The following is a 20016-nucleotide window of genomic DNA, read 5'->3' on the forward strand; positions in this document are numbered from 1 at the left end:
TATGTAAGTCCCATCTACTGGTTTTTTAACCCAACAGGATAGAATTCAAAATATCAGTGTATTACATGTGATGAGGTAACTCTGCTTCAGGATTCTGTCGTTTCTATTTTGCCCTACTGAATGGCACAGAATTGTATCACTCTGCGGATCACAGCATTTGGAGGACTTTGTAACATGTTAAAAAAAAATTTTTTGTTTAATGTTTGTGTATTTTTGAGAGAGAGAAAGAGAGACAGAGCATGAGCAGGGGAGGGGCAGAGAGAGAGGGAGACACAGAATCAGAAGCAGGCTCCAGGCTCTGAGCTGTCAGCACAGACAGAGCCCGACATGGAGCTCGAATTCACAAACTGCTAGATCATGACCTGAGCCAAAGTCGGACGCTTAACCAGCTGAGCCACCCAGGCACCCCTAAACATGTATTTTTTACTGTGGGTCTCCATCAGAAATTTTCTACGACATCTGCCAGGATCAGACAGTCTGGATTCAAATCCTACCTCTACCACTTATTAGCAGCAACTCTGGGCAAGTTATTTTTATTTATTCAAGACTGTTTCCTCATCAGTAAAATAGAGTTAATAAAATTTATTTCAAAAGGTTTTGAAAATGGAAAGGTTTTGAATGGAAAGTGCCTGTTAAGAGGTAAACAGATGCTCTTTTAAGTGTTAGCCAGTATTAATATTGACTCTAAAGGGCCTGACACCACTCTTAAGACCACAGAATAGTTCCTTGGGAGTGTAAAGTTTCTTCAAACGTCAGAGGCAGAAGAGAGCAGCTGTCTTATTTACCCTGTGTTTTATTCATAGTTGCACACAAGTGAGCTCAATGATGGCTACGATTGGGGTCGTCTTAATCTTCAGTCAGTAACTGAACAGAGTTCCCTCGATGACTTCCTTGCAACTGCAGAACTTGCAGGGACAGAGTTCGTAGCTGGTAAGTGGCTTATTTCTGAGTACATGGGACACTGGTCACCTTTCCATCTTTGCTGACTAGGTACAAATATGTCTGCTTGGAAGTGTTCTGTGGACCCTAGTAAACTCATAAACAGGGACGCCTGGGTGGCTCAGTCGATTAAGTGTCCGACTTTGGCTCAGGCCATGATCTCATGGTTTGTGAGTTCAAGCCCTGCTTCGGGCTCTGTGCTAATAGCTCTTCTGTCTCCATCTCTCTGCCCCTCCCCTACTGGTTCTCCCTCCCTGCCCCCCACCTCTTGAATAAACCTTTAAAAATAAAATAAACTCATAAATGAGCTGTCTTTAAGCAGAGTCCCATATCCCAGAAGAACGTGGGAATGTCTACTCAAGTAGAATCAAGCTGTGAGGTTCAGAATGTGCCACAGTTTTAAAATTAAGTCTAGGGGCACCTGGGTGCCTCAGTAGGTTGAACAACCGACTTTGGCTCAGGTCATGATCTCGCGGTCCATGAGTTCAAGCCCCGCATTGGGCTCTGTGCTGACAGCTCAGAGCCTGGAGCCTGTTTCAGATTCTGTGTCTCCCTCTCTCTGACCCTCCCCCGTTAATGCTCTGTCTCTCTCTGTCTCAAAAATAAATAAACATTAAAAAATAAATAAATAATAAAAAATAAAATAAAATTAAGTCTAAAAACACCTTCAGATTATGTACCTCATTATATCAAAAAACTCAATCTCTTGTGGGATAAAGACCAGTCAACATGGTGGACAATACCAGCACTTTCCAGAAAATGTTTTTTTTTTTTTTAAAGTTTGGTTATTTTTGAGAGAGAGAGAGAGAGAGGCAGAGTGCAAGCAGGGGAGAGTCAAAGAACGAGGGTTTTTTTTAATGTTTATTCGTTTTTGAGAGACCAAGAGTGAGTGGGAGAGGGGCAGATCCCAGGCAGGCTCCAGGCTCTGAGCTGTCAGTACAAAGCCTGACTCGAACCCACAAACCACGAGATAATGACCTGAGCCCAAGTCAGATGCTTAACCGATAGCTACCCAGGCACCCCCAGAAAATGTTTTCTGATACCATAGTTAGAAGCAAAATCCTGGGCCTGGTGCTGTTACTTAGGCAGTTTGAATTGTGTTTTAAAGTACTTGTTGACACAGGGTTGTGAATTATCCATGCACGTAATCTGTTTTAGTCACTGCTGTCCTTTTTTTTTTTTTTTTTTTTTTTGGTATCTGTCTTCTAAGCACAGAGAGGTAGCATTATAAACTATTTCTATTGCTCTTTCATTATGATAAGTGTTATTGTGTTGTTTAGCAAATTCATTGATTTGTTTAGATGCTTTTATTGGGCTTCAGCTACTATCAGGGATTGTCTTGGCTACTGAGAGTACAATGTTGAATACGATGATTTTATTTCTGCCAACTTTTGTTTTAGGTGCTATGAAAGAAGTCGGTAAAAAACAATGGGATCACAAAAGATGTAGTTAGTATTCATTCTGTCTGAAAGAGGACTGGGGCCACTCAAGAAAAGCTCTATGCTTGGGCTGAGTCTCAAAGGGTGACACAGGTGAGATGACACAGGACAGTATACGTGAGCAGGCAGAGGACTCCAGCTAAGATGTGAGCAGCAGCTTACTTTGTTCAGAAAATGGCTAGAAGTTGGCCTTGCAGGTGCTTGAAGTACACAGACACAGGATGTGATGAGCAAACACAAGGGAGGTGGGCAAGGGTTTTATTTTATTTTATTTTTTAATGTGTATTTATCTTGAGAGAGCAAGTGGGGGAAAAGGAGAGAAAATCCCAAGCGGGCTCTGCACTGTCAACAGAGAGCCCGATGCAGGGTTCTAACTCAACGAATCGGGAGATCATGACCTGAGCTGAAATCAGGAGTCAGACACTTAACTGACCCAGGCGCCCCAGCAAAGGCTTTAAATATTAAAAATATTGAAAAGTAGGGCTTTTAAAGGAGTCTTTCTAGAGGCTTAAGCAGGTATGAAACATGATTCTAGATTTCATTGTTTTGAAAGGTCACTGATAGATTTTGAAGAGGAATGACTGTCCAGCAAGAAAAGCAGGCCAGACAGAAATAGTAGTAGAAAAATGGCACAAAAAATTGGAACAAGATTACTAGGGAGATGTAATAAACCAGACTTTGTGGAAGGGAGTGGAGTGAGTGAAGAAGAGTGAGGAGAGGTAGAGCCATCATTGGAGGAGAGAGAAAAAGGAGTAGAAAAAGAGGGAGGTGGGTGGGGCACCTGGGTGGCTCAGTCAGTTGAGCATCCAGTTTTGGCTCAGGTCATGATCTCATGGCCTGTGAGTTCAAGTCCCACATCAGACTCTGTGCTGACAACCTGGAGCCTGCTTCGGTTTCTGTCTGTCTCCCTCTCTCTCTGCCCCTCCCCCATTCATGCTCTGTCTCTCTCACTCTCAAAAATAAAATAAAAACATTTTAAAAACTGAAAAAAAAAAGGATAAAGAAATCGAGTTAATGAGCGTGTTGTATTCTTTTGAGATACTTGACTATGGCAGAGAGGTTGTGTGTGTGTGTGTGTGTAAAAGTTATCAAGGTTAATAAACCTATGCATAGGTTATAGGGTGAGAGTGAGCAGAGAGAGGTTGAATATACATTTGGTTTGACAGGATCAAAAATTTAAAGTACATATTTCATGACCTGGTGTTTCCACTTTTCAATACTTGTCCTAGAGCAGTGGTTCTCAAATTTTAGTGAGCATCACAGTTACCTAGGAAACAGATTCCTGGGCCCCTCCTCTGGAGATTCAGTAGGTGTGAGTTGAGCCTGAGAATTTGCATTTCTCAAAAGTTCCCAGATGATGCTGTATTTTAGCAATGAACACTTGGAAACAACCTAAATGTTCAATAGGTGGGAAAATGGCTAAACTGTGGTATAAACACACTGAAATACTCTGTGGCAGTTAAAAAGAATGAGGTAAGTTTCTGGATACTAAAGTGAAGGATCTCCATGACCTGTTACACTAAAAGACCCAAGTTGGGGCACCTGGGTGGCTCAGTCAGTTAAGCGTCCTGACTCTTGATTTTGACTCAGGTCATGATCTCGTAGTTCATGAGTTCGAGCCCTGCGTCGAGCACTTTGCTGATGGTGCAAAGCCTGCTTGGGATTCTCTCTCTGCCACTCCCCTGCTTGCGTGAGCTCTGTCTCTCCCTCTCCCTCTCAAAAAAAAAAAAAAAAAAAAAAAAAAGATGAAGTTGTGGAATAGTGCATATAGTGTGGTACCATTTACATTAAGAAAATAATATGACCAATCTGTATGTGTATGTGTGTATTAGGAAACAACTTGGACGCCCACCCATGTAATGGATAATCTCAAGGGAGGGAACCAAGTTTGTAGGGGTGGGCAGAAGGTTGGGAGTTGGCTATAGAGAATGTTTGCCTTACTTTATTTTTGAATGTTTTTACAAGGAAAGTTTATGTATTGTGTAATTAAAATTTTTAATTTTTTTTTTTATTGTTTTATTTTTGAGAGCAAGCAGGGGAGGGGCAGAGAGACAGACACAGAATCTGAAGCAGGCTGCAGGCTCTGAGCTGTCAGCACAGAGCCCGACATGGGGCTCACCTTTGGGGGAGGGGAGAGGGACTGGAGATGAAGCCAATCATAAAGGCCAGTGATTTAATCAAGTGTGCCTACATAGTGAGCCTCCATAAACCTTTCAAATTCCATTAAAATTTCTCATTAAAATTTATTTCGTACATTTTTCTCTCTCTCCCTCTGGGCCTCTCCCCTGCTTACATTCTCTCTCTCTCTCTACAATAAAAAAATAATTTATTTTATACTTTTTCTTCCTTTCCCTTAATAATGAATGTGGAGGTGATAGAATTTTGTTTCAATTCTCTGTAGCCTGCAGACACTGCTGGACACACAGGGATAGGGATTCTTAACCAGGAAACTACATATTTCACCTGTGTGTGAACCCTGCAGATTGCATGCTAAATTTACGTGTGTGTGTGTGTGTGCACGCACGTGTATGTTTTTGGATTGGTTGATGATCAGTGATTTTTAAGTACATTTTCATGTGAGTTCCTGACCTAACAGAGGATTGCAGAATAATGACAAATGCTAAATGTTCTTTGGGAACTCTTTACTTTTAAAAGATGGCACAGGTAGTGCTCACTCCTTTTTTTCAGCAAATAAGGAGAAAACGTGATGTTGTGGTAACATATATTTTGTCTTCACCCCCTGATTCCTGATACAAGAGCTTCTAAAACCCTTGTTGGTAACTTCCTGAGTCAGGGGTGAGAGGAGTGTCTTTTGTTACTCATAATAATCCCCTTACAATTTATTAACTTCCTGAGTTTATGCTAATGAGGAACTAGTGGGTCCCTAGGTAGGTTCTGCGCAGGGCTGGCTGCAGTAGGAACCAACCCTGTGATTATGGGTTGCAATTTTCAGGACCTCAGAAGAGGTGCTAGAGATTGGGCTAAACACCAGTAACCAGTGATTTAATCAATTGTACCTGTGCAATAAAACCTCCATAAAAGCCCATTCAGAGACTTGGCATCTGAAGTGGAACAGTCTTGTGGGACTGAGCCTTTAAACCTGTAGAGTGTGACACTAACTCTTGATAGTGTCAGAATATGATGGAATTGTAGGACATCGAGTTGTTGTCAGAGAGTTGGAGAGCTGGTTGCTGGTGTGGAAAAATGCACCCATTTGGTGTCAGAAGTGTTGTAAGTAAAAACAGTTCAGAGACAAGTGGCTGTATTGTGTTACTTGCAGCAACCCTGAGAGCATTGCTACTGAAATCAGAAGGGATACTTGGCTTTTTTAAGGTTAGGAGGTTTGGTAGCGGGTGCAGTAGAGTAAGGAATTTTAATGTTGAGTTGGAGGGTGGTTGTACCATATGGTTTTAGCCAAATAAGGAAGGAAATGAAGCTTTGAGCTGGATGTGGGACTGGGAAAAGAGGAAAGAATCAAGAGGGTAGAGGCATGGACAGAGGTTAGACACAGCAAAGTGGGAACGTCAGGTGGGGGATCACCATTGGAAGGAGAAAGAATTACCAAATATGGGGCTAAAGGGGTGTGTGTTTTGACTTGGTTGAAGATGGCATGAATGACAGTAACGGTTGGGTGGACTGTACTCTATGTTACTGGAGTGTGCAGACCAAGGTCATAGATGGTGTTGTTAGTCTGACAGGTAGCAGGTAGCACTCTGCTTGAAGGTCAAGAGGAACACTCCTAAAGGTGTTCTGTTGTGTTTGAGTAGGACCTTCCCTTAGCAATTAGGTAAGAAGTTTAACTGGCTTCTCTCAATGGAATCCTCTGCCCATGGAGACTAGGTGGCTATGTGTGGTGAAATAGAGAGGCCGAGAGCAACTTGGGGGGATAGGGCCCTAGAGCAGGGCTCTCCGTAGTTTATACATGATCTTGACATTTATTCCTTTCAGTTGTTATACAGCATTAATTGTGGGCATTCATCATAAATATCTTACATAAATTGTAGCTGTGTGGTAGTTGACTGGTTTTAACTGGAGTGAGTCTTTTTGCTGAATCTTTGCTTCCCCACCCACTCTTATTGTCTTTAATTATTCTCTGTGTGTAAAATGAGATTGGTTGTGCTGAATCTTTGTAATCCCTTCCCACTCTTACGGTTTGCTTCCTTGAAATGCATTCAGTATATGGAGTTTTATAAAATTAGTACTTGAAAAGATGGTTGACCTTTTGAAAGCTTTAGTAAAGGTTTTTTTGTTTTTTGTTTTATTTATTTATTTATTTATTTATTTATTTATTTATTTATTTTTGAGAGAGATCAAGCAAGCAAGCACACACACAAAGGAGGCGGGCAGAGGGAGAGGGGAAGGATCTTAAGCAGGCTCCACGCCTAGTACCATGCCCAACGTGGGGCTCAATTTCAAGACCGTGAGATTGACCTGAGCCGGATGCTTAACTGACTGAGCCACCCAGGTGCCCCAAGATTTTTTCTTTCATTCCTTTTTTGGAAATTATTTATCCAAGGCTGGAGGCATCTAAATCAAGAAAGCTTAAAGGGGCACCTGGGTGGTTCAGTCAGTTAAGTGTCCGACTTCAGCTTAGGTCATGATCTCACGGTTTGTGGGCTCTGACCTTGAGTCAGGCTCTGTGCTGGCAGCTCAGAGCCTGGAGCCTGCCTCAGATTCTGTGTCTCCGCCCCTCCCCTGCATATGCTCGCTCTCTCTCTCTCTCTCTCTCTCTCTCACTCACTCTCTCAAAAATAAACATTTTTTTTTTTTTTAAATCAAGCTTAAATTCTGTTTTAGGTACTGTATTTTTAGTTTTGCAGGTAGTGATCAGTATTCACTATCTATGTTGTCACTTCAGTAACAGTATTTTCTTTTCTCTAAACAGAGAAGCTGAATATTAAGTTTGTGCATCCGGAGGCTAGAACTGGACTGCTGTCTTTCGAGGAGAGCCAGAGAATTAAGAAACTCCATGAAAAAAACAAACAATTCCTGAGTGTACCACGGAGGTGAGTTGAACAAGAATGTGGGACATTATAAGGCATAACAAGACCCCTGAGTATAAAATTTTTAATTTGGTGTTCTCTTTTTGCCTGTTTCCTTTTCTCAGCTGTCATTATTAAATCCAAATCCCGTTTTATTTTGGTAACTCGTGGATTGTTTTTTCCCTCTGTAATTGTTTCAGGCCAAAGTGGGACAAAAACACTAGTCCTGAAGAACTCAAACAGGCAGAGAAAGATAACTTTCTAGAATGGAGACGTCAGCTTGTCCGGTGAGTATTAGAAGATAGGAAGATTTGTCTTGAAATTCTGAGTCTGACATTTTGGTGTGTTTGCACTATTTGCATTTTGAAGGCTTGATTCTTTTAGAAGGGAAATGGTAGATTTCTTCTTATAAGTGTGGTTTCTTTGTGCAACCAGCATTGCTGGGTACTCATGCATCTTTGCCCAGAGATGGTAAATTGATTACTCTGCTCCATTCCTGGCCTTCTCTCTTTTTCATACCCTTCTGTAACCATTAGTCATCCTGGAGTTGATCACCGCTCTCTTGAGCATTCCTCCAGAAAGAGGTGTGTGGGAGAAATGTCATTTTGTGTGCTACACTTCCAGGGCTTAAATAGATTAAGTATACAATTTCAAATTTGATTTTCATATTGACTCAGTAGAAAGTATATAAAAACAATTTGATAGTATTTGTGTGCGTGTGTGGGGGTGTGTGTGTGAGCTTATTTTTTAATGCAATTAATTTGAGTGTTTATACTACTTGAAACCATCAGTTATAATCTGGCAAAGATATAAACTTTTCATTCTAAAGCCAGGCTAGAAGAGGAACAAAAGTTACTATTGACTCCATTTGAAAGAAATTTGGACTTTTGGCGCCAGCTGTGGAGGGTGATTGAGAGAAGGTAAGTTACCATTTTCTTTTTGTGTAACCAAGACATTAGTAGTATTATATTAATCATATCTGGATGTTGATAAATGCTCATAGGCTCACGGGGCGGGGTGCTCAGGGCTTAAAGTATGCAAAAAGCTATTGATAATTATTATAAAAACTGAAAATAAGATGCTGTATTTCTTTTAAAATACTGATTTTTTTTTTCTTTTTTAGTGAACACTTTGAGAGCATGTAGGAATGGTAAATGTTTTCTGTAAGATGAGTTCTAAAGTACCTACAGTTATTTCAGCAAATGTCTGTTGAATCCTATTGGAAATATGGAAACTATGGGTGTGAACAGGAGTAGGTGTCTGACCACAAAGAGAAAATATGTTGGGCAGTGGGCATCAGGGGCACACAAAGGAATGAAGTGCAGTCTTGTCAGATGATTCAATACCCAGTAAATCCAAAGTGCTTATGATTCTTGCTGTGTTACAGATAGAAAGGCAGTGGGCTGTGTTCTTACAGAGGAAGGAGCAGCTGATAAGGATTGGGCAGAATCAAGGAGTGGTTTATTTTAATTGGAATTAGTGGTGATGGTTGCACAACTTTGTGTATATACTAAAAACCACTGAATTGCATACTTTGAAAGGGTTAATTTTACCTCAATTATAGGTAAGAGGTGGATTATACCTCAATTTTTTTTTTTTTTAAGTCATTTACATGCCTTCCCCATCCTGTTCCCTCAGGGGCAGAGACAGGGCTATTGGGCTGGAATATGGGGAAGTCACAGTAACAAGGCAAATCTCTAAGTCTGAAAAAAAGTAGAAGCTTGCTGCTGGTTCCCAGGCTCTGTGCAGGCCCCTTTGATTCAGTTAGGCTTCAGTGAGGTTTGGGAAGACCCACTATGATTCTTCTGGGAACTTCTTTGGAGCAGAGTGGATCTCTCCTTCAGTGTCTCATTAGCAGTTGAAGATGTGGACTGCTGAAATGCCTGTTTTATTATTTCCAAAGAGAAATAATAAGCTTTAAAGTAATGAAACCTCACCTTGGAATACTCCCATCTGCACATTTACAGTATTGTTTTTTCTGTTTTTTTTTATTTTAGATTTTCTATTTATTATATTGTCTGTCTTTCCTCTCTGTTCCTTTTTTTTTTCCATTTATTCTGGTTTCTGACTTTTATGTAAGAGGCCTTTCTCACATGTCAAGCGATGTTTATTGCCTGTTTGTATCTAAGAATGAAGCGTTACAAAGGGGATTGACAAGACCACCTGTTTGGATGGAATTTGCCAACTGGTGACTTCACTGTATAGGACTGAACAGGGATCAGTTTTATTTTGTTGGAATACCCCAAGATGTTAGGCTCTAGGGGTGTTTTCCCTAGATCCAGTCAGTTTCTTAAAGATAAAAATTCTCTCCTACTGAGAACGTCGCTAAAGGTGGGAGTATAATGCAAGGTGTGTGGGCATGTTCACCATTGGGTATGTAGGCTTGTTTAATCCACCCTTTTTCAGTATAGCATCTCTTTCCCATCTTCTCCTGTTGCTTGAGGTTCCAATTCTGGAGACTCTTGGGTTCATTTTCTCTATTAAGAAACCCTAGCCATCTGCTATTGGAATAGGAGAATCAGGCGGTGTAACTGCCAGACTGAATGGAACAGAAGAGAAGACCTAAGAGCTCCTCACCAGATTGATGTCAGTCCCATTCTTCACCCTTGCCTCAAGGCCTTCATCTGATGCCTCTAGTCCCGAGCTCCCTCAGGGCTCTGAGGCGTGAACAGGCTTCTTGATTGCGCTACCATGTCTCAGTTGCTGCTGTTCTTTCTTTCTCTTTATCCTAACGAGCATCAGAGTTTGCTTTCGTTTTTGTAGGTTTTAAGAGGGAACAGAGGTAACCATATGTGTTCCTTCTTCCACATTTGACAGACTTTTTATGTCCCTAAATAAGCTACTGGTTTCCCCAGAGTGAGCCTGTAGCTTCAATAGATTTACAATATTGTTCTGTTAGTTTTATTATGTTGTATTTTTCTGTTTATAAGAGAGAGTGTATTTCTAGCTCAGTATAGTTTAGATCACATGGAAGTGGATCTGAATTACATAGAAATATTTATTTTTAATTTTTTTTTTTTAACGTTTATTTATTTTTGAGACAGGGAGACACAGAGCATGAACAGGGGAGGGTCAGAGAGAGGGAGACACAGAACATGAAGCAGGCTCCAGGCTCTGAGCTGTCAGCACAGAGCCCGACGCGGGGCTAGAACTCAACGGACCGCAAGATCATGACCTCAGCCGAAGTCGGCCTCCTAACCGACTGAGCCACCCAGGAGCCCCACATAGAAATATTAATAAAGGGACTACTGCCACATTTTTTAACAGGAAATATTTATTGATGTGTTTTGCATAGCAGATGTCTCCTGTTTGGTAATAGGCTAGCTAAGCCATCTGGCTCTTTAATTTTGAGAGTCGTTATTGGAAAAGATTCGATGTATACCCTGTAATTGAAATGCAGGAAGCTGCTGGGGCACTGAGGGCAGAACACCGTATTCCAGTAAGATAAGGCATTATTGTGCTGCATGAGCCTTTTCTGGTATACAGCACTTTGCATGTGCTAATTCAGCACATGAAGCAACTGGCCTTTTTTTTTTTTTTTTTTTGATGTTTAGTTTATTTTTGAGAGCAAGTGTGAGTGGGGGAGGGGCAGAGAGCGAGGGAGACACAGAATCTGAAACAGGCTCCAGGCTCTGAGGTGTCGGCACAGAGCCCGACGCAGGGCTTAAGCCCATGAACCATGAGATCCACCTGAGCCAAAGTTGGACCCTTAACCAACTGAGTCACCCAAGATCCCCAAAGCAAGTAGTCTCAAGTTTGTCTTTTCTTCCTAGCGTTTCTGAGCTCATTATTGTTTCTCCGTGTTTGCTGGGTAGACCTAATGTTTGTGGACCTTGCAATTTTAGTTTATTAGGTTTTGTCCATGTTTTGCAGTCATTGTTGCATTTACTGTTAAATCCTCCCAGTTTGAAAGTGGTAGCTATTACCTTAAAGAAGAAATGCTGGGACCCACTTAATTACAGAACTTAACAACAATTTGTCTTAAATTAGCAAGTCTGTGAGTTCCTTTGAATCACATTATGAAGCTGGAAATGGAACTAGTCTGAAAGAAAATGAACTGTGAGGGACACCTGGGTGGCTCAGTCCTTTAAGCATCTGATTCCTGATTTTGACTCAGGTCATGATTTCTCCCTGTTTGTGAGTTCGAGCCCTGCATTGGGCTATGAGTGCAGAGCCTGTTTGGGATTCTCTCTCTCTCTCTCTCTCTCTCCCTCTCTCCCTCTCTCCCTCTCTCCCTCCCTCCCTCCCTCCCTCTCCCTCCCTCCCTCCCTCCCTCTCCCTCCCTCCCTCTCCCTCCCTCCCTCCCTTCCTTCTCATCCCCCTCATGCACGCATGTGCACACTCTTTCTCTCTCAAATAAACTTAGAAAGAAAGAAAGAAAGAAAGAAAGAAAGAAAGAAAGAAAGAAAGAAAGAAAGAAAACGCACTTTGATTGTCAAAGCCCTGCCTTATATGATAAGCTTGACTTAATACATTTTCTCAATGTCCAGCCTAGTTACATAAGCATTACCTCAGAACAGGCCAACCAGACATGGATTTTTAGGAGACTGCCGTAAGTATGTCTGCAGCTTATTTCCTTCCTTCCTTTCTTCCTTTCTTCCTTCCTTTAAATCCAAGTTAGTTAACATATAGTGTAATAATGGTTTCAGGAGTAGAATTTAGTGATTCATCACTTACTTATAACACCCAGTATTCATCCCAAACAGTGCCCCCCTCAGTGCCCATCACCCATTTAGGCCATCCCCCTGCCCAACACCCTTCCAGCAACCTTCCGTTTGTTTTCTGTATTTTAAGAGTCCCATATGGTTTGCCTCCCTGTTATTTTTCCTTCCCTTCCCCTATGTTCATCTGTTTTGTTTCATAAATTCCACATCTGAGTGAAATCATATGATAGCTATCTTTTCTGTGACTTAGTTCGCTTAGCATAATACATTCTAGTTCTGTCCACGTTGTTGCAAATAGCAAGATTTCTTTCTTTTTGATCACTGAGTAATATTCCAGTGTGTGTCACACACATAGGTATACCGCATCTTTTTTCATTCATCAGTCATGGACATTTGGGCTCTTTCCATAATTTGGCTATGGTTGATAGCAGTGTTATAAACATTGGAGGGGGGTGCATGTGCCCCTTCGAATATGCATTTTTGTATCCTTTGGATAAATACCTAGTAGTGCAATTGCTGGGTCATAGGGGAGCTCTGTTTTTAATTTTTTGAGGAACCTCTCCCTACGGTTCTCCAGAGTGGTTGCACCAGTTTGCATTCCCACCATCAGTGCAAAAGTGTTTCCCTTCTCCACAGCCTCACCAACATCTGTTGTTTCCTGAGTTGTTCATTTTAGCCATTCTGACAGGTGTGAGGTGGTATCTCAGTGTGGTTTTGATTTGTATTTCCCTGATAATGAGTGATGTTGAGCATTTTTTTCATGTGTCTGTTAGCCATCCAGATGTCTTCTTTGGAAAATTGTTTGTGTCTTTGGTCCATTTCTTCCCTAGGTTATTTGCTTTTTGGGTGTTGAGTTTGATAAGTTCTTTATAGATTTTGGATACTAATCCTTTATCTGATATGTCATTTGCACCTATCTTCTCCCTTTCTGTCAGTTGCCTTTTAGTTTTGTTGATTGTTTCCTTTGCTGTGCAGAAGCTTTTTATCTTAATGAGGTCCCAGTAGTTCATTTTCATTTTTGCTTTTGTTTCCCTTGCCTCTGGAGACCTGTCTAGTAAGAAGTTGCTGTGGTCGAGATTAAAGAGGCTTTTGCCTGCTTTCTCCTCTACGATTTTGATGGCTTCCTGTCATACGTTTTGGTCTTTCATCCATTTTGAGTTTGTTTTTGTGTATGGTGTAAGAAAGTGGTCCAGGTTCATTTTTTTTGCATGTCGCTGTCCAGTTTTCCCAGCCCCATTTGCTGAAGAGACTGTCTTTATTCTGTTGGATATTCTTTCCTGCTTGGTAGAAGATTAGTTGGGCATACATTTGTGGGTCCATTTCTGGGTTCTCTATTCTGTTCCATTGATTTGTGTCTGTTTTGTGACAGCACCATAGTGTCTTTGATGATTGCAGTTTTGGTACACAACCTAACCTTACGCCTAAAAGAGGTGGAAAAAGAACAGCAAATAACGCCCAAAAACAGCACAAGAAGGGAAATAATAAAGATTAAAGCAGAAATCAATGATAATGAAATTAAAAAAAAAATAAACAGATCAACGAAACTAGGAGCTGGGTCTTTGAAAGAATTAACAAAATTGATAAACCTCTAGCCAGATTGATCAAAAAGAAAAAGGAAAGGAGCCAAATAAATAAAATCACGATTGAAAGAGGAGAGATCACAACCAACACCGCAGAAATACAAACAATAATAAGAGAATATTATGAGCAGTTATACGCCAACAAGTTGGGCAATCTGGAAGAAATGGATAAATTCCTAGAAACATATAAACTACCAAAACTGGAACAGGAAGAAATAGAAAATTGGAACAGACCCATAACCAGTAAAGAAATTGAATCAGTAATAAAAAATCTCCCACAAACAAGAGTCCAGGGCCAGATGGTTTTCCAGGGGAATTCTACCAAACATTTAAAGGATAGTTACTACCTATTCTTTTGAAGCTGTTCCAAAAAATAGAAGTGGAAGGAAAACTTCCAAATTCATTCTGTGAGACCAGCATTACCTTGATTCCAAAACCAGACAAAGACCCCACTAAAAAGGAGAACTACAGACCCAATTTCCCTGATGAACACGGATGCAAAAATTCTCAACAAGATACTAGCAAATCAAATCCAACAATACGTTGAAAAAAAAAATTACCATGATCAAGTGGGATTTATTTCTGGGCTATAGGGGTGGTTCAGTATTCCCAAATCAATCAGTGTGATACATCACATTAATAAAAGAAAGGCTAAGAACCACATGATCCTCTCAGTAGATGCAGAAAAAGAATTTGACGAAATACGGCATCCTTTCTTGATAAAAAATTTCAAGAAAGTAGGTATAGAAGGAACATACGTCAACATCATAAAGGCCGTATATGAAAGACCACAGCTGATCTCATCCTTAATGGGAAAAACTGAGAGCTTTCCCCCCAAGGTCAGGAACATGACCGGGATGTCCAATCTCACCACTGCTGTTCAACACAGGACTGGAAGTTCTGGCCTCAGCAATCAGACAACAAAAAGAAAAGGCATTCGTATTGACAAAAAAGAAGTTAAACTTTAACTCTTTGCAAACAACATGATACTCCACTTTTGGAAAACCCAAAAGACTCCACAAAAAAACTGCTAGAACTGATTGATAAATTCAGCAAAGTCACAGGATATAAGCTCAATGTACACAAATTGGTTGCATGTCTTCTATACTCTAATAATGAAGCAGCAGAAAGTGAAATCAAGGAATCAGTCCCATTTACAGTTGCACCAAAAAGACCTAGGAATAAAATACATAGGAATAAACCTAACCAAAGAGGTAAAAGATCTGTACGCTGAAAACAAAGCTTATGAAAGAAATTGAAGAGGACACAAAGAAATGGAAAAACATTTCATATGCTCATGGATTAGAGGAACAAATGTTAAAATGTCTATACTAACCAAAGCAATCGACACCTTCAGTGCAATCCCTATCAAAATACCACCAGCATTCTTCACAGAGCTAGAACAAACAATTCTAAAATTTGTATGGAACCATCTATCTCTTCCTCCCCCACTTGCACTCTGTCTCTCTCTCAAAAATAAATGAAGATTAAAAATAAATGGGGCGCCTGGGTGGCTGAGTCAGTTGAGCATCTAACTTCGGCTCAGGTCATGATCTCACAGTTTGTGGGCTCAAGCCCTGTGTCAGGCTCTGTGCTGACAGCTTGGAGCCTGGAGCCTACTTCAGATTCTGTGTCTCCCTCTCTCTCTGTTCGTCCCCTGCCTGCACTCTGTCTCTGTCTCTCTCTCTCTCAAAAATAAATAAAGTTTAAAAAAAAAATTTAAATTTGTATGAAACCAGAAGAGATCCCGAATAGCCAAAGTAATGTTGAAAAAGAAAACCAAAGCTGGAAGGATCACAATTCCAGACTTATTTCCTTCCAGTGGCAGTTGCGGCTCCCCCTTAGAGCATCTTTCCTAACCACAGAGGCAGGATAGAAGGGTGATCCTCCCAGGGAAGTGAGATACTTACTCTTGTAGTGCTAGGGTGCTGTAGTCCCCACTATATTTGTGAGGGCTTTAAGGAGCTTGTATCAGCTACAGAAGGTTCTCTTACTACTACATCTTCTATGTGACAGAAGTTGGACTCATCATTCCTGCTTCAGTGTGGCATCTTAAGTTGATATTTTCCTGTTTTGTATTTGTGCCATTTAAACACATTGTTGGAACTGATGGATGATGATTTGCTGGATGTATGCTTTCTCTTGTCAGCCCTGGGTTTAAAAAACTTACAGGCTTTGATAGTGGCTGCTGTCAGCAAGTGATTTATTAGTTTTCTTTTGAGGTCTTAACGCCAGTGTGGATTAGGTACTGAGTATGCAGTAGACCTCATCTTGGATTGAAGTATTTGGAATACTCTTTTGCCTCACCAGGAGAGTTTACTAGAGGATCCAGTTGAAGTTTTAGCAATGAAACATCATCAGGGTCTTCTCGGACATAAAATAGCAAGAGAATGTTATGATTACAGGCATGTTCTCTGGTCCAGACAAAGTTCCCTTCGAGCTCCATCAGGAGTAGCTGGTGACCTTAGACAAGTTACTTAACTGTCCTAAGCTTCAGTTTCCTCATATATAAACGGGATAATTATACCTTAAAACGATTAATGTGCCAAGTGCTAATATATGGACAGTGTTTGCTATTATTATTATGTGGTCATGTTTCACTTCACAATGATTGGAGTATCTCATATTTCTTTTTCAGTGATATCGTGGTCCAAATAGTAGATGCTCGAAACCCACTCCTGTTTAGATGTGAGGACTTGGTAAGTAAAGTGTGACAAAATTCAAATGTGCAGTCCTCGGAGCCACGGTGGGAGGACAGCCTCACTGACAGCAGTAACTGTAGGCAAGCGTTCTGTTCCCTCCTCTAGCTTCAAGTAGGCCCCCTCTCCCAGGGTCGGGCGCTTACACACTGCTGCTGTTTAGACAGGTGTTTTCCTTCTAAAACAATTATTTTCATCTGTAGGAAGGGACAAACACATGAACTCTCTAGCTTTTAGTTTAGAGGCCAATTTGTTAATAGATATTTGCCAGTGTTTCTCATTTTTTAAGAGACATCGGTTTAAATAACATTGTACTTTTTAGTCCTATCTTACCCATCCTGTCATGTTCTCTCTCCTCACACCTTACTACCTGCTGTGATATTTTACAGTGAACTGTTTGTAAAACACCACAGGTAGTAATAATTAAGGAGTGAAGATTACATGAAAGAATGTAACACAGGCTTTGAATTAGTATAACACTGTACACATGTGAAGTATTCCTATTTGTGTTTGAGGACCATGATAGTAATAGTACAGGATATTTTTAAATCCATTGGTGAGAGACAAAAGTCTCATTTGTGAAACTCTTGTGAAGTCACACTCTGGTGTGTTCCCTAATGAAGAGCTGTGTTTGGGAATTAATATCAATTAATCGAGTCTTGTTTTTCTTTTAGTCCCTGCTGGCTGACAAATCTAGCTCTGCAGTTCTTTAACTGTGTAAAAGAAACACTTCGGCAGTATCAGAGAGAGGAACAACAGTATTTAAAGTGGAAAGATCTATTACCCTTCAGGAGGACAGGAGAGCATTTCATTTTACCCTTTCCAATTTTTTATGTTGAGGGTACTTCTGAGTGTATGTGACCTACCTTTGTCAGAGCTTACTGGAAGGATCATTAGAATGTAGCAGGATAAAAACTCTTTAAATTAGGGTTGACTTAAAACTAGGGGCAGTAAAAACTTTTAGTCATACTTGGGGGTCTTCAGTATAATTTGCCCAATATTTACTTGTTTGAAGAGGCCTTTCTAAATACCTTTGTCTTGCCCAGGAATGTTACGTGAAAGAAATAGATGACAGTAAGGAAAATGTCATTCTGATAAATAAGGCAGACTTGCTGACTGCTGAGCAGCGGAGTGCCTGGGCCACATACTTTGAAAAAGAAAATGTGAAGATTATCTTCTGGTCGGCTTTGGCTGGAGCCATTCAACTGATTGGGGACTCTGAGGTAACCTGAGGGCTTTTTCAGGTTGGGTTTCTGGGAGGAAGATTTCAGTTTCTGGTTAGTAAGCTTTGGGTTTGTTTGTTTGTTTGTTTGTTTGTTTGAAGTTTTGTGGGAATTCAGGGATTTTTGTTGGTTCCCTAAATGCTCTGATAGTAGGATGAGCTATACTATAGAAAAATGAGTCACAAGGTTGCTTTCTCTGGTTGTCAAATAGTCTGACATCTCTGGGGCTCTGTGTTACACACTGACACTAGCTAGAATTTTTAATTCTTTTAGATTTTCGGCAGGAAGTTGAATAGGAAGTTTCATAATGACTTTAATAATAGTTTTTAACAGGAGGCGGCGACAACCAAAGCCTGTACCTCTACTTCTCAGGACTTGATTAGAATCTCTTTTGACATTGTTTTCAAAACAAAATGAAGTAATCCTAAAGCTATACCGTGTTCTCTTTTAACCCAAATTTTACAGAAACAATTTGGGGGTGGGGTGGTGGCGTGAATGTGTGTGTGTTTTAAGTTTATTTATTTTGAGAGAGAGAGCGAGCGTGCACAAGCAGGGTAGAGGCAGAGAGAGAGGATCCCAAGCACAGAGCCCGATGTGAGACTCGAACCCACAAACTGCGAGGTTATAACCTGAGCTGAAGGCAGATGCTTAACTCACTGAGCTTCAGGCGCCCTGTGTGCTTGTTTTAAGTAATCTCTACACCCAATCTCCACCCATCGTAGGGCTTGAACTCACAGATCGAGTCACATGCTCCACCAACTGAGCCAGCCAGGTGCCCCTGGGGTTTGTTTTTTAATAAAAAATATAACTAATAACTAATAATAACTATGAAATGAAATTAGTAGTAGAATCTTAGATCTGGAAGAGACCTAAAGTAATATTTTTTTTCCTAGCCTTCTCCTTTTATCTCTGTCAACCATGTATTGACTTGTGTGTTGAGCTGGGTATCAGTGAATATAATACCCTCTCCTGATGAGTTTATAGGTTAGCTCACCTCCATGGCAAACAGTCATATAATCTCTCTGTGACTACATTAAATGACAGAGACCTGGTAGCTCACTGTTCCTGACTTCATTTAGAACGTTCTTCAGGGTTGTCAACGTGGCTCAGTTGGTCCAGCTCTTGATTTCAGCTCAGGTCATGATCCCAGGGTCATGGGATCCACCCCTACACCCCACTTGCTCGCGCATGCACACACACAGTCTCTCTCAATAAAAAATAAAAAATAAAAATGTTAAAGAAAGAAAGTTTTTCAGTTTAGTGAAGCTAAGTTGGCCTCCCTAACCCTTGATCTAAGGACTCTTCCTTTGTCCCCTTAGTTCTCTCTTCTGCAAACTGTATGTATTTTCTGCCTTTCTATTCATTATGGACACAATATCTGGGGCACTCTTCATCTCAAGTGCCTGTTTGCCTGTGTCAGGATAACATTAAAATTGGTGGCACCTAATTGAATATGTTATTCTAGATATGGTTTGCCCAGGATGTATACAGAGAGACTATTAACTTCTTGTAATCAGGATACTCCTAGTAATTCAGAGTTTTTGTTAATTCACCCGTTTCAAAGGAGCTATATTATGGTCTTGGCTAATTTAACCTGTGAACAACCAAATCCCTGAAATATCTTTTAGAAATGAGAAGACTTAATGCAAATCTCGCCCCATATTTACATATGGAAAAAGTTTTTGTGTTTGTGGTTGTTTGTTTTTGAGAGAGAGCGCGCACGAGCACAAGTGAGGGAGGGGCAGAGAGAGGGGGCGGACAGAGGATCCAAATTGGGCCCTACACTGACAGCAGCAAGCCCAGTGCGGGGCTCAAACTCACAAACCATGAGATCATGACCTGAGCTGAATTCAGATGTTCAACCAAGTGAGCCACTCAGGCTCAACTTAGGACAGTATTGTTCCTCTGAAATATTGTTAGTATTTGGGGCTAAGGTAGAGAATTCATTTTGGTTGTGCAATTTGCTTTTCTCTCCTTCTAGCTTTGAATCTGCAGATGTTGTGTGTTTGTGCTTCTGTATATTCTTTCCAGTCATTGATGTTAAACAGGTCAGAACCAAGGGGAGAGCTCTGTAACCTTTTGTGAACTTACTAAGCACTTGGTACTAATAAGCATTCTGATGTGATGAATATAGATGTGTTTGCAAGGATAGAACAGTAAGGATCATTCTGTTGTTACTATTGTTAATAAAAACTAACCCATAAAAAGTTTATTCTGTGCCAGGCACCACTAGGATAGGCTTAGGATAAGCACTTTGTATATTTTATTCATTTAATCTTCTCAACAGTAAATGTAAGTGCTTATTATCCTCAGGTAGTCTGGCTTCCTAATTTGTCCTCTTAACCATTATTTCTGTTTCACCTCTTTCCTGGAAGCCAGCATCTTACTGAAGGTTTTTGTTGTTGTATTTTTAAATTACCAAAAATGAAAAAAGGATTAGTTTCTACATCTGTAGTCTTCCCTGAACTGTTACCAAGTAGTACGTTCCAC

The 20016-nt window shown here is 40.6% G+C and overlaps 1 protein-coding gene across 1 annotated transcript in view; it reads left to right on the top strand.

Moving 5' to 3' along the window:
• LSG1 (large 60S subunit nuclear export GTPase 1) overlaps window positions 1–20016 on the top strand; it is a 37770-nt gene that overhangs the window by 1175 nt on the left and 16579 nt on the right. The window contains exons 2-7 of the mRNA XM_019448789.2: window positions 804–930; window positions 7264–7384; window positions 7561–7647; window positions 8194–8280; window positions 16243–16303; window positions 17350–17526. Coding sequence (XP_019304334.2) covers window positions 804–930; window positions 7264–7384; window positions 7561–7647; window positions 8194–8280; window positions 16243–16303; window positions 17350–17526 — 660 coding nt within the window. The remainder of the gene's footprint in view (window positions 1–803; window positions 931–7263; window positions 7385–7560; window positions 7648–8193; window positions 8281–16242; window positions 16304–17349; window positions 17527–20016) is intronic.

The sequence above is a fragment of the Panthera pardus genome, unplaced genomic scaffold (assembly GCF_024362965.1).
Source record: "Panthera pardus isolate Hobbes unplaced genomic scaffold, ASM2436296v1 HiC_scaffold_16, whole genome shotgun sequence".
Classification (NCBI taxonomy): domain Eukaryota; kingdom Metazoa; phylum Chordata; class Mammalia; order Carnivora; family Felidae; genus Panthera; species Panthera pardus.